General features: G+C 45.1%; 2 protein-coding genes across 7 annotated transcripts in view; both read right to left on the bottom strand.

Moving 5' to 3' along the window:
• The window catches only part of LOC136942680 (NACHT, LRR and PYD domains-containing protein 12-like), a 235,474-nt gene that overhangs the window by 192,819 nt on the left and 27,892 nt on the right, over positions 1-14,763 (bottom strand). The gene's annotated exons all lie outside the window — the stretch shown is intronic.
• LOC136943247 (stonustoxin subunit beta-like) overlaps positions 1-14,763 on the bottom strand; it is a 36,704-nt gene that overhangs the window by 18,097 nt on the left and 3,844 nt on the right. The window contains exons 3-4 of the mRNA XM_067236509.1: positions 11,936-11,982; positions 9,504-10,245 (exon numbers count right to left, since the gene is read on the bottom strand). Of these exons, the coding sequence (XP_067092610.1) occupies positions 9,710-10,245; positions 11,936-11,982 (583 nt within the window). The 3' untranslated portion in view covers positions 9,504-9,709. The remainder of the gene's footprint in view (positions 1-9,503; positions 10,246-11,935; positions 11,983-14,763) is intronic.

Raw genomic sequence — 14,763 nt, 5'->3', positions numbered from 1 at the left:
GTACCAGTAGGTCGGGGACAGGTATTACACCTTGAACTACGGGCAAGTGTTCTGAAGCGGGTGGGGGCCTTCTGGTAGGGGGTGCTCCATATCTCTGGACCTCTATTCTATACATAGTTCATGTTTGGGTGTCCATTGTAACCTCCCATGTGTTTTCCTCCTTTGTGATGGTGAAGGTGCTCTGTGACACGCCCCGTGCTCTCAGGGTTTCCTGTCCTTCCTCTCTTGCCAGTCCACATAGACCATCTCGCCCGGCCTTCACCCTCACCTCTCTCGTCAGGTGAGTCTCGCCTGGACTGAGAGAAGGAATGTGAGAGAACATCATCACGGGATCCTGTTCCAACCCTGCCTGTCTCTTTAGTCGTATAGGGGACTCCACATCTGGTGAGACAATCTCACACTGGTCTCTAGGGTCCACCTTTCCCATGGCTTGGGGCAGTTCATGTGGCCAATAGTTTGGCCTGCAGTTTGGTAAGCTAAGGCCTGTAACCAGGGTAAATCCTACAATCTTCCTCAACGCATCCTAGCCCCATACTCAGATGCACTGGTCCTTCAGAGCTCATGGGAACACACATATGGGTCTGGACAACGGCTGTATGGAGAGAAAGGACTCCCCTTGATCAGACGGCATAAAAGTTCCTCTGACTTCACATGTTTTCTTCAGGGGCTGGCTTGGTGTTAAAAAGAGGATTCCAGGATGGAAAAGCAGGGTGGGGTTTGCTCTGCTCTGAGGGACTGCTGTGGGTGCTTCTCCAAATACATCTTTTACTTGATATCAGTTAGCAGGTCTTTCTTTGAACTCACTTGTGTGATGAGATAAGGGTGAGTGCAGTTGGCTCCTTCCCCATGTTATCTGCCCTCGTGTTCTCCAGACTCCCCCTGGATGAACCTGAGCACCGACTGTGTTCACAGGCCAGAGGACGGGGAAGAAGAACACTGACAAACGTGTTGGAATGAGAAAGGCCCTCCTCTGCCTCAGCAAGTAGACGCAAAGCAGGGAAGTCACAATCCTTGTTGTATTTTTGGCCAAGCTCGACAGAAGATTGGCTCTAGTCGCACACGTGAAGAGGAGATCAAACCCTGGATCAGGTGTATACTAATGTAGCAGACGCATACAGAGCCCAGGCCTACCCCCATCTAGGTCTGTCAGACCACCTCTCTCTTCTGCTACACCCGCGTTATACACCCAGGATCAGGAGTATGGGGACTACAGTCAGAACAGTGAGAGCATGGCCAGAGGACGCTATCCCTCGGCTCCAAGACTGTTTCCACCACACAGACTGGGATGTATTGAAAGGGCACGGACACTCGGGACACCTTGGATAACCACACCTCCGCTGTCTTGGATTACATCTCCTTCTGTGTGGACAATGTAACATGCTGGAGACAATTCCGTGTGTTCCCAAACAGACAACCTTGGATGACAAACGGAGTGCAACAACTAATGCGGGCTAGGAATAGTGCTTTTAGCTCGGGTGACCCGGAGGCGTACGGTGCAGCCAGGACTGCTTTAAGGAGGGGCATCAGTACTGCCAAAGAACAACACAAGAGGCGTATTGAAGCCAGATTCCACACTGCCACAAATCCTAGGCAGGTCTGGGAGGGTATCAGGGCCATCACGGACTATAAGAGGAAAACTCCACCTCCCTCAGCTGACTGTCCCACCTTAGCTGAGGACCTAAACCTCTTTTATGGCCGTTTTGACAGGGGGGGCAGGACACCCTGTCCTGCCCCCCCTGCCCCCCACGGACTCCGCCCCGGTCCTGAGCACACATGAGGTGAGATGTGTCTTCCGCAGCATCGACATCAGGAAAGCACCCAGCAGAGCTGGCGGACGTCTTTTCCCGCATATACAACATGTCGCTGGCTACATCATGGGTCCCAGCCTGCTTCAAGGCCGTATAATAGTCCCCATACCCAAACAGTCTAAGGTCACATGTCTAAATGACTACAAGAACACCTCCTCCACCCTTTTCATTAACACCGGGGCCCCCCAAGGGTGCGTGCGGAGCCCCTTGCTCTATACTCTGTACACACATGACTGCCTTGCCTCCTCCTCCTCCAATCTCATCGTCAAATTTGCCGACGACACCACAGTGCTCGGTCTCATCAACAACAACAATGAGACTGCCTACAGGCATGAGGTGCGACATCTGGCGTCATGGTGCCACTGCAATAACCTGGTGTTGAACATCAAGAAGACCAAGGAGATCATTGGAGATTTCCGCAAATGCGGACAAAATAACCATCAGACACTCTCTATTGGCACAGAGGAGGTAGAGAGGGTGCCCAACTTTAAGTTCCTGGGGGTGACCTTGACTGAAGACCTGTCCTGGGGTGCTCACATGCCTTATGTGTGGGAAAGGCCCAACAACGCCTCTACTATCTGAGGAAACTGAGGAGCGCCAAAATCCCCAAACCACTGATGGCAAACTTGTACAACTGTGCCATCAGCAGCGTTTTAACGTAGGGTTTCTTAGTGTGGTTTTCCAGCTGCACTGAGGCTGAACAGCAGGCACTCCAACGGGGGGTCAAAACTGCGGGGAGAATCATTGGGACGACTCTCCCTGAGATCAGTACCGTCTACGCCACCCGCTGTCTGAGGAGAGTGCACAACATCCTGCGGGACCGTCAGCACCCAGCTCACCATCTGTTCCACCTGCTGCCCTCAGGTAGAAGGTACAGGTCCATACGGGCCTGAACACCCAGACTCACCAACAGTCTGTACCCTCAGGCTGTGAGGCTTCTGAACAGTGCCCCCCCCCCCTTTCTGCCTCCCTCTCATGGACAGTAACCACACCCACCAATTACAACAACAATGAACTGGACTTTGCATTGTTGCACAAATAACAAAATACTCCACATATCTTGACTGTTCCGCCCTTGTTATGTTTCTGTTAGGTCGTCCATGTTGTTAAAAAGCCCTTCACCATGCTGCTAATACTGAATATTGTTATTATTACTGTTACGTGTATTGATTGCGCTACGGTTTACACAGGGGTTATTTATGGGAAGTTTATTGGAGGGATATTGCACTTTGTATTGCACTTATGTCAAACTATGCAGTGTTTGAATGCTCTAAACAGAATTTCGTTGTTTTTTATGACAATGACAAATAAATATATTGAACTGAATTGACAAGCAAGCAAATTTACAGGGTAGCATTTGAGAGGAACTCTGATAGAGTGAAAGAGCTGCGGTACCAGTATGTACATGTAAGTCATTTACTGGTTGTCCATCATTATAACCTTTTTACAATCAAGCAGTGGGTACCAACATTTTTGGTTTCAGTACCCACTTTAGCTGATTTGTGTATCCAGGTAATCCAGGTATGAAAGTATTTGATTTCTCTGACTTCAACATTTCACCTAAAAACTGCAGCATACTGCATGATGCAATTATCATTATAGTCCTTATTTGAAAGAATATAACATACAATAAGAAAATGGGTCAAAGAGCTGCATTTAGGTTACGTAACTGTAACATTTCAGTAAATCTTGTCATTGATGATATTCCCTCTACCTTTTCTGTCAAATAACCCCTGTAGTACCTCTGCATAGAGGTACATGTACCCCAGGTTTGGAACCACTGGAGTAGTGGCCAGTACTATATTGAACATGTGGAGAACATAGAACATAGAACATTCCTATGTCATTGTCTGTAACTGTTTTATATTATATGTATAACTCTATTGTATGACTGATTTTATGTTTCCTTTTTTACACTATTGTAGAGAGTAATGGCATTGGAAGGAAATGAGACCCATCAAATCCTTGTGTTTGTGGATGAAGCTGGCTTCAACCTGGCCAAGGGCCCAAGACGTGGCCGTAATGTTAATGGGTGGATGTCCCAGGCCAGCGAAGGGGCACTAGAACCATGTGTGCTGCCATTTCTGAGAAGGGTGTGGCCACTCACATCCCCAGTCTTGGCCCATACAACACTCAGAAGCTCCTCATCTTCATTTAGATTTGATACCTGAAAATGAGAGCGGTCTCGTAGGGCCTTACCTACCCCAATACGTCATTGTATGGGACAATGTGAATTTCCACCGTGGCCCGCTCATAAGGGCATGGTTCACTACCCACCCAAGGATGGTCATGGTGTTCCTACCACCTAACTCTCCTTTCCTCAATCCAATTGAGGAGTTTGTCTCCGCTTGGAGGTGGAGAGTATATGAGCATCGGGCGCAAGATCAGAGGTCCCTGCTCCATGCAATGGCGCTGCATGCGAGGACATAACTGGAGATCAGTGGAGGGGACGGTTGCGACATGCACGCCGTTTCTTCCCTCGTTGTATCGCGAGCGAGAATCTACGGTGTGAAGTGGACGAGAGCCTACGGCCAGACAGGCAGCAGCGTGTGTCCGGCCAGGAGGGGGAGGACGGTGGCCACGAGAGGGAGGGGGAGGACAGCGACCAGGAGAGAACTGTTAGCTTTATTTACAGCACTGTAGGCTGCGTGTCATTGTCATTGTTTTTTGTCTGTGCGTTTATATTGTGCTGTATACATTTTCTTTTTACTCTGATGAATGGAAGTGACTTTCTGTGTGTGAATAAAAACTGTTACAATTTCCTTGGCGGTATGAGTGCAATGTGTGATGTCGAACCTTGGAGGCTACTCCTACCCTAAAATCCTATTTCTTTATTGATTTCAGTTTTATACACGACTGTATTCTGTTTGTCTGCTAGACAAAAACTAAAAGTACAGTAACCATTGTCAATGAAGAACTGGGCTCAGACTGAAAGGTGGACAAGAGGGATATTTCAACAGTCCTCTGCCATAGTGACAAAACATCCAAACATTTGTACTTGCAGTGCTTACACAATGCCAAAGGGACGAAGCATTTTGGGGGCACTGACTGTTTCAATGAGAAGGAAATTTACTTTTGACACACGAGTGAACTGTTTTGGGAGAGGTATAAGCTTTTGCAGGTGAACCACGGTGTTGTGCTGAACTGGAAGACTGTTTTGCCAAATGATCTTAAGAGTTTTGAGAATGTCATTTTTGTTTCATGAAATGAGCCAAACCAATGGAGAAAAACTGTAAAGCAGAGGAGAATCATAACAACACTGGTGCACACAAGTCCACACAAGTCCACACACACATGCATATATGCACATACACACACACACCAAAACAACACACTGGCTCACTTGCTCACAGCCTTCAACCAAGTTCATCAATCCCATGAACTAGTGTGCTCCATCCCTCTTGGCTAGGGAGTGATGAACAGCCTGATGTGCAGAGGGGAGCCTCTCAAGTACCTGGGCTCTGTCTCTGGGAACCCTTGTGTTTGTCCACCATGACGAGTGTCTCCTCAACACAGAGAGAGGCTCTGGTGGCTCAGCAGAGCGGGGCTGTGACTGGAGCTCTTCTTCTCTGCTCAGGTTCCTCCACAGCTGCATGTCTCTGTCTGGCTCTCTTGCTGCTCTCAGCCTCTGAGGAATGTCGCCCCCCAGTGGTGTGGAGAGGACATTATGCTACATCAAAGGATTGGTCATTTGGCCTGGGGGGTTATTTTGTCTTAACTGTCACTGACCAGTGCTATCCAATCACAGAGACCACTGCATTGATGGATTGACCATCTATTAAGAACATCTGTTCTCAGTTCATATAAGGCAGTACATAACTGATGTTCTCTGTCATTCTACCGAATGATCTGTGACTTAGGTAGCACGTCCTTCGTAATGATTAATCACAAAGTACTTTGTTAATTCTTCATTTGTACAAGCTAAATAAATTGTACTGAAACCAGTCTTGACTATTCAGATCTACACAGTGCCACTAGAATTTTCTTTCACATTATACAAAGAAAGGTGGAGGTCACATCAGATAACAATCCTTCTGTTGTCGTCCTGTGAAAATGCCTTTGTCCTCCAGACACAGAGCTGAAAGGATGGAAATGAGTGAATGGTCAGAACCAGGAAGAGGAGAGGAAGAGAGGCTCCAAGGTAGAAGGAGTTAGACACCCCCCCCCTCCCAACACCCCTCTTTATCACTCAGTGAGTTAGACCCCCCCCTCCCAACACCCCTCTTTATCACTCACAGTGAGTTAGACCCCCCCCCCCCTTCAAATGGTGCATTTTGTGTTTCTTTCTCTTCAGTCTAATTCGTCCTTTATGTTTCTCTCTTCTTTTGTACTTGTTGTTCTTCACTCCTCAGATCATCATTCCTCCCACCTCTCCTGTCCCTTCCAGAAAAGTCCTCCCCCACCAGCAGCCCCCACCGGCACCCAGACAGCTGCCCCGCCCCCTCCCACGTCTGTCCATCTCTCCCTGGGGGTGGGGGGAGAAAATAGATAAAGAGGTCAGAGGTCAGGAGGTGGTGGGTAGAGAGGAGGTCAGGGGGAGAGGTGTGTCACACTAGACACACAGTGTATATTCAAGTGGGTGATAGTGTCCCATTACTGGTCCTAAATGTAGTGTTTAACATTTTGGCCCGATCTTGCACCCACACAATTGACTTTGTCAACGACGCAAGTATCATTCAGTTTGCACTCAACATAAAGCGGACTTTTCCCTCCACAGACGCACGTTGGTAAATTAGGGGCTGACTTTGCACTCCCGGGAGCGTTTCAGCAAAAAAAGGAGACGTGTTCCGGCGCAAACCTTCCCTGGTGCTATTTTGCAGTTTCAGAAAAACAATTCCGCCACAGACCAGGAAAAACGTAGTCTACAGTCAATGGCGAGTTATTCAGATGCTATTTTAATATTACTTTATTTATATAGCACATTTCATACAAGAATTGCAGCTCAATGTGCTTTACATAAAATCAATAAAAACAATAAACAATAATGATAAAAACAATAGTACAAGTGATAAAAGTACTAAAAATTAAAATAAAATGTAACATAACAAAATACATGCCGCAGTCTTTGCGGGAATCCATGCACATAAGCCGCAGTCTTTGCGGTGTCTCGAGTCCGTCTTAGACTCGAGCTGCCTCAGCAGTTTCCAAAACATCAACAACAACCATTTTAAGGGCGCAAGCTTGGCCCGTGCCGTGTGCACTGCTTGCGTAGCCAGGGTCTTCTTCCTGCGAAGCTACGTTGTTTTGATTTATTGTATGGCTGTGTTACATTTCTTTCATGTCAATGATTAAAAAGATTTTCATGAGAAATCTCTATGTATGTGAACTTGATTTGTAACAACTGTGGCAATTTCCTCCCACACCTATTTAACAGGAGCTAATTTGGTTGGGTTTCTTCTCCCATGCCCATCAGAATCCAGTTTATTTGCCATGTAGCCTATGTTACACAAACACAGAATTTACTGGGGCAGGAAGGTGCAAACAATAAACATAACCGTGTCTTAAATTAAGTAAAAAAGTACAATAGTTAAACTAATTCTAAGAACTAAACAATTTAAAAATACAACAATTTAAAAAACAAAATATATATAAAAATAAGAATTTGAACTACAGAGGGTACAATTTCTGGGGAAATTTTAGGGTGTGCTTGCTTGCGTCGGTTGCACAGGGGTCCGTTTTTGGATGACATTTTTACAACTGATATCTCTGTATATTTTATATAAAAATGCATACTTGTTATTTATGAAGATTACATAGATTTAAAAGATTTTTTTTGCTGCTCATTTACAACTGAAAATACGAGTGAAGTGTAGAATGAAATAGATGTCTTCTCATTTCCCCTGCAAGAGGCAGCCTCATCGTTCAATCATAACGAATAAATTTGGCAGACCGGTGTAAAAATGGACCTAATCTCTATGACTTGAACGTCCTTTTAAGTTTTTCCCTTCTCGTGATATTTTAAGTGATGAAGAAAGTGTTTGTCCGTCTCTTCATAAACGGAGTGACTGAGTTCAGTTGAGTTCTGGATTTTAATACGTATTTATCAATCTGCAGATTGGGAGAGAAAACCAGTCTTCTGACCATAAATGACAACACAACACCAAGCTTGGGTCTCAACCAGGGGGGTATTCGTCGTAGCTCGCTAAGCGGTTTAGCGAGCTAATTTTCAGGCTAAGATAAAAAACGCCCCTCTTTTTGGTTCGTGGAAGCAACTTACGATAAATCACCATAGTAACATATCAATTAGCACTAACCTGCTCCAGACCAGGCTAACGTAAGTGTAGCTGGATAAGCTTGCCACACCCCCGGAAAATAACATGGCAGCTCCCTTTTTGAGAGACCCAGTTGACCAAGGAGCTATATTTTAGTTCGATTAGCTTTCCATACCAATAGAGTTCTTCGCGATTGCCAAGATCCTTTATTTCACACGGATGAGTTCTTGTTTGAGCGATATCGATTCAGCCGACAAGGACTCATTTATTTGCAAGACCTTCTCGGGCCGTACATTGCAAATATCACACGCCGCAGCAAGCTTTATGCTTTATTATGAGCTTATGCTGCTGTATGTGAATATGTAACGCTATGTTTTACGAAATGTCTTGTCTTATCTGTTGTGCCTGTGCTTTTTTCCCATGTTTCACTGTGGGAGAGTGGGAAACGTCATATCGATTCCTTTTTATGTCTTGACATGTGAAGAAATTGACAATAAAGCTACTTGAAACTTTAACTGTTCTTCAGACTGCATAGCCTTGAGGTTTTTTGCGTCAGGTAGGCTATAGGCTACATTTTTATACAGTATAGGCGATGCAGAAAACATTGGCAAAGCCGCAGCATGCGTTGCTGTAAGAAAAGTGTACTTGGCGCTTAACCAGCTGATGAATCAATTCATCATATTCCCTGGCCATGTCCCAGTCAATTAAATCAAAGAGGGATTTACACATAGGCCTACATGCACATATATAGTAGGCCTACATGATATAAGCGCAGTATATCCTCATAATTGTCTATGAATTCGTATCAATTTCTTTGGCCTTGTTTATATCTAGCCTACTTATTCTGAGAAGAGTTGAGATCATGATTTTCGCTAGCAAGATCTCATTCGATTATTAATTTCCATTAAGCCTATACCAGCAGGCACATTTAAAGAAATGTGATCTGATTGATTGGGGTAATGAGGCACTTAAAATGAGCCTATACATTTCCCCAAAACTTTCGCATTTAGCTTATTGGCAATTTTTGGCCAAGCTGCTTGTCTTGCTCTGGCAGCGGTGGCCGTGTTTGACTTAGCCATGATAATATGCTTATTGTCTTATAGAGACTCATTATAATAGTTTGCTCGGATGGCGAGAATAGCCTATCACCGCTCTCTCTTTCGTATTTTCCGCCGTCATAACGTTAGAAAATCATGGTTTTGGTGATCGACCTTTCCTGCCTTTTGAAGTAGGACGTGCACGTGCAATTTCCCTGATAAGTTTAGCCTGATTGAAATTAACCACATGATTTGGATGCGGATCAGCCGTTGACGAACCGATATTTGCTATTCTCACTCATCTCGCTAATGTTAACGGGCTAAAGGGACAATTGATTAACTTAGCTTCAACCCTTACGACGAACGGGGCCCAGGTCTCTCTCAGCTCCGAAAGCCGAAGGACCCTCTTTAATAGGGCACAAGAATGTAAACATAGATGGCACAACGCACTTTAGGCAGTAAGACACTATTTAGTTCATCACATTCAGTGGAACTGAGATCAAAGACAGGATTGTCGTTTGTCAACAATGAAAACAAAACAAACATTCAACACACCAATATTTACAAACACTCTGGGAAATCAATTACAACTGTATACAGTTCAATCTTCAGTAACATCTATGTGAGCACAGTGTGTGAGAGTGTGTGTGGGCTATTCTACCTGACACAGGGACACTGACGAGTCAGGATAAACCCATAACCCAGGATAGAGGGGCTCAGTAAATGTGCTGTGGAATGTGTGCAGGTGGGTCAGTGTATCAGAGGAGACTGTGTAGAAGGACAGAGTGCCGGCCAGCCAGTCCAGATACACTCCTACTCTGTGGGAGCTGGAGGGGGGGACAGGTATGACAGTTCTGTTCTTATTGTGCATGGCAGAGTAACTGTCATTATGACAGCCTAGACTCCAGGACTTGTTATTGGCTCCAAGTACACAGTCATAACCCTTTACTCTCCTGGTCATTCCTTTATACATCACTGCTATATATACCCCTCCTCCACTCCACTCTGCCTCCCAGTAACAGCGCCCAGACAGACCCTCTCTACACAGCACCTGTTCATGGTCCTCAAATCTCTCTGGGTGATCAGGATACGGCTGATACTCTCTCCTCCCTGTCACCTTTCTGTTCTCCTCAGACAGAGAGAGGGTTCTGCATGCTGTGTTTTGGTCCAGTGTGAGCTCACAGGCATCTGATGGGGCAGACCAAGACACAATATATTACTGATCATCATCATTCGCATTAGAATGACTCTCCCTCTCCCCCTCTCCCCCTCCTCTCTCCCTCCCTCCCCCCCCCCACCCCCCACCTCCCTTATCTACTCCTATACTGAATGATTTGGGGTGAATTGGGGTGGGCGGTATACCGGTATAAACGCGAATACCGGTATTGCGTTGTGCCATGATATGGATTTTGCCATATCATGGATATCACGATATATTAATAAATGTATTAAGTAAAGTGTTTTCTGTTTGGTATAAAATATAAGTAAGTGATACTTCCTAGTGGGCTTGTCACACAAACATTGTGCCAGCCAATGAAAGTCAACAAACAAGCTATAGCGCAACTCCAGAGGAAGCAAAAATTCATTGGAGTAAACTGCTGTTTTTGGCAAGTGTAAGCAAGCGTTAATGATATCTGAAAATAACGCCAGTGGGGTTAATTTGCCGGACGAAGAAGAATTGGTATAAAAAGGGGGCCTCTTCTGTCGTTTGGAAATGGTTTGGTTTCAAGTTATCCGACATCGACCAACAAATAGTAGCCAACTCTAAGTTGTGTTGTCGAATTTTGCTAGCCAAAGGTGGAAACACTAGCAATCTTTTTCACCACCTGAAAGCCGTGCATGTGCGTGAAAATGAATCTACCATAATGCGTTTGACAAATCCAATGCCAGGTTGGTTAGAATTGTGAAATGTTTATTGTAGGCCAACAGAATCGAGTATTCAGCCATGTAATAATGGTTTATAGCTAGAGCTAACTCACTACAAATATTTAACAGGGTTTTCTTGCGATCCCATAAACGTAGGCTAATGTTGAATGCGTAGGGTACTGAGAAGTCGCTGTGGCAATTAAACATTGCAAAATTTGGGAAATTCAACTCATGTGACACACCGGAGTTACCCAATCCAAATCCGTCCGAGTGCGGTAGATTAGCCGCTGCAATACGGAATGCATTGTCATGATAATTTAAGAATAACTAATATATTGTGATATATACCGATACCGTCAGTACTTACGAATTATACTGCGATAAACATTTTAGGCCATATCGCCCATCCCTACTGTGAATTATATTATTGTTGCTTGCTTTTCTACAGGTACACTTTTGCAGTTTTGAGGTTCATGTTGTTTAATTGTAACTTGTTTAACTACATGCTCTTCTGGTTCTTCCCCTTGGCACTTACTTGCTTTTCACAATGTATGCTTCATGTTTTGGCTCCCCACAATGTTTTTGGGGCCAAAGCTCTCTCTTGGAAGTCACTTTGGATAAAAGCGTCTGCTTAATGAATAAATATAAATGTACTCTTCCCCCCCACCTCCTCTTTCCCCACCCCCCTCACCCCCCTGACCTCCTCCCCCCCCCCGCACCTCCTCTCCCCCCACCCCCCTGACCTCCTCCCCACCTCCTCTCCTCCTACCCCCTGACCTCCTTCCGCCCCCGCACCTCCTCTCCCCCCACCCCCCCACCTCCTCTCCCCCCATCCCCCCACCTCCTCTCCCCCCACCCCCTGACCTCCTCTCCCCCCATCCCCCGCACCTCCTCTCCCCCCACCCCCCGACCTCCTCTCCCCCCACCCCCCCACCTCCTCTCCCCCTACCTGCAGTCACTAATGGTCTTGTCCCTGTATGACTCGAACTAAGTAGCAGTCGATAGTACTCACATTTCCTAAGACCAGGTTTGATCCAGCACTCTCCAGCATGATCCACACTGTAGGGATAAGCAGAGGAATGATGAGGAAATGACACTTCCTGTTGCTAACTGACTAAAGTAAACATGTTGTTTCTATGTTTATCATCAGAGATGTATTTGTCAAGTTCTATCTCCAACAATGCTGGTCCACTTGGCAAGACCCAGGAAGAGACACAGAGAGACGGCTTTAGTGCTTTTTATTGGACTTTGCTGCTGTGGCACCTATTGTTTTTGTTAGTTTTATTAGGGGCCAAGCAGGCACCTATTGTTTTTGTTAGTTTTATTATTATTATGCCAAGCGATTGGTGCGAAGTTTTGAAATTTGGCACACTGATTTGGAACGGTCTCCTGATTATTTATCACCAAGTTTCATGTTGATCCATGAAGCACTATAGCGCCACCAAGGCGTCAAAGTTGGAGGTGTGTTTACGCCCATAACTTTTGAACCATGAGACCATTTTTCTTAAGTGAGGTTTCATCTGATTCCTTAGACGCAGACGATTCGACTGAACCCTGTGACGACATCATTGTCATGATGGTTTCTCCGTCGTTTGTATTGTACGAAAAGCCAACTTTAGAATTTAATCGATAAGTCAAACCGTGAGGCCTTGACTCTGCAACGGTTTACCGTATGGAGACGAAACTTTGGAAATGTCAACACAAGCATGTAATCTAATCATCTTCCTCCCACAATCACCTTGATATGTCAAAATCTGACTGAATTACAGCTGTTTATACTTGCGTCAAATCTGACAAAGCCCGCCACGGGAGAAACGGCTTCATTTTTGTAATAAAGTAACCGAACACAGTATTTCCCAGCAGCGAGAATAGCTCACTGGGATAAGACGGGCTCCTTTGAAACACAAGATTGTAGGATCGAATCCATCCACAGTCATCAAGCTTGTCGTGATACTGGATTACCTATTTAGCAAAGCCAGGTACACCACAGTAGCTGTCTAGCAGTATAATCATAATGGTAACTATAACATTTCATTGTCAGGGGATTTATATTTACACTTAGGACTAGGAGTCTATAGCAGCTCATAGAACCGATTGGTGAAAAGTTTAACATTTTGACAAGCTGATTGGGAACGGTGTCCTGATTATCGTCACCAAGTTTTATGTCAACCACTGAAGCCCTATAGCGCCACCAAGGGGTCAAAGTTGGAAGTGTGTTCACGCCCATAACTTTTGAACCGTGAGACCGTTTTTCTTAATTGAGGTATCATTGGATTCCTTAGATGCAGACGATTCGACTGAACCCTGTGACGTCATCGTTGTCATGATGGTTTTTCAGTCATTTGTATTGTACGAAAAGCCAACTTTAGAATTTTATCGATAAGTCAAACCGTTCACGAATAACGCGCAAACGATTTTGACAGAGCACGCCAAAGCGGACGTAAGGCCTTGACTCTGCGACGGTTTACCGTATGGAGATGAAACTTGTCAACACGAGCATGTCATCTAATCATCTTCCTCCCACAATCACCTTGATATGTAAAAATATGACTGAATTACAGTTGTTTATACTTGGGTCAAATCTGACAAAGCTTGCCACGGCTTCATTTTTGTAATAAAGTAACCGAACACAGCATTTCCCAGCAGCGAGAATAGCTCACTGGGATAAGACCGGCTCCTTTGAAACAGAAGGGCGTAGGATCGAATCCAGCCACAGTCATCAAGCATGTCGTGATACAGGATTATCTGATTAGCGAAGCCAGGTATGCCACAGTAGCTGTCTGGCAGTATAATCATAATGATAATATTTCATTGTCAGGGGGTTTATAGTCAAGAAGCGGCAGATTAATTGTGCTTTGTAGATATAACATCTAGCCAGCACATTTTGTCTCAAAATTACATATTTACCAAACGCATCGGCTTATCGTTACAAAACTCGGTATACGTCTTTTGCGCAACGCCGTAAAGGTAATCGAAAGTTTCGGGGGAGCGCCACCGCGTTGCCGAAAAGTATAATGCGATTTTAAAAAAGAGAATGTTTTTTATTAAAAGTTTTACTTTGCTTCTTTAGCTATGGAATTTCCATATCGAATGCTGCTTGGCCCCTTCATTGCTGCTTGCAGCTATATTTTTTATTTGTTTTTGTATTGGGTAAAATTGGGTAAACACAACGGTGGTTCGTTATGGACCTTTGGGTCATGTGACCCGAAGGCAGCACAAGGGTTAAAGAAAGAAACAGATTCTAAGCATTCAAAATAATTATTACAACTAAACACAAATACAGGCTTGCAACTGAAATACAGGCAACTGAATACATGGTTCAAGCTAAGCTACTCACCAGTGGCGTCTAAGTGGTCTTGCATGCATTGTTTGTGCATGGGAGCTACGCACATGTTTATGAAGCCCAATCATGCCCAATCAATGCAGCGGAAGCCACCAGTGCAATTTACCTAGCGCCCTCTGGTGTACAGACTATCCAAATAGAAAACAATAGCAGAAATGAATAGAAATAAGAGAGATGAGGCAAGAGGTTAGGGTTTCCTCTTTCTGACATAACACCTCCCACTTGAGCTCCTGGTGGAAACCCAAGGAGGTCACATCAGCCTTTAGGGATCCTGTGGTGACGGCTCATCAATGGGCAGGAGGACAACAAGCCGTCTGACATCTCTGTGGAGGATGGTGGCAGGTATCTTGCTCTTGGTTTCTTGTTTGGCTGGTTTCCTGATGTCCACTAGATAACTTGGGTAAATCCTCACATTGGCATCTCTGACAATTCCTGCACTGTCCTGGTGGACTTGCACCACCCTGCCAAGTTTGTACTGGTTCCTCAGCACATTTTGG

This window comes from Osmerus mordax, chromosome 5 (assembly GCF_038355195.1).
Source record: "Osmerus mordax isolate fOsmMor3 chromosome 5, fOsmMor3.pri, whole genome shotgun sequence".
Lineage (NCBI taxonomy): Eukaryota > Metazoa > Chordata > Actinopteri > Osmeriformes > Osmeridae > Osmerus > Osmerus mordax.
This window is presented reverse-complemented; position numbering and strand designations above follow the sequence as displayed.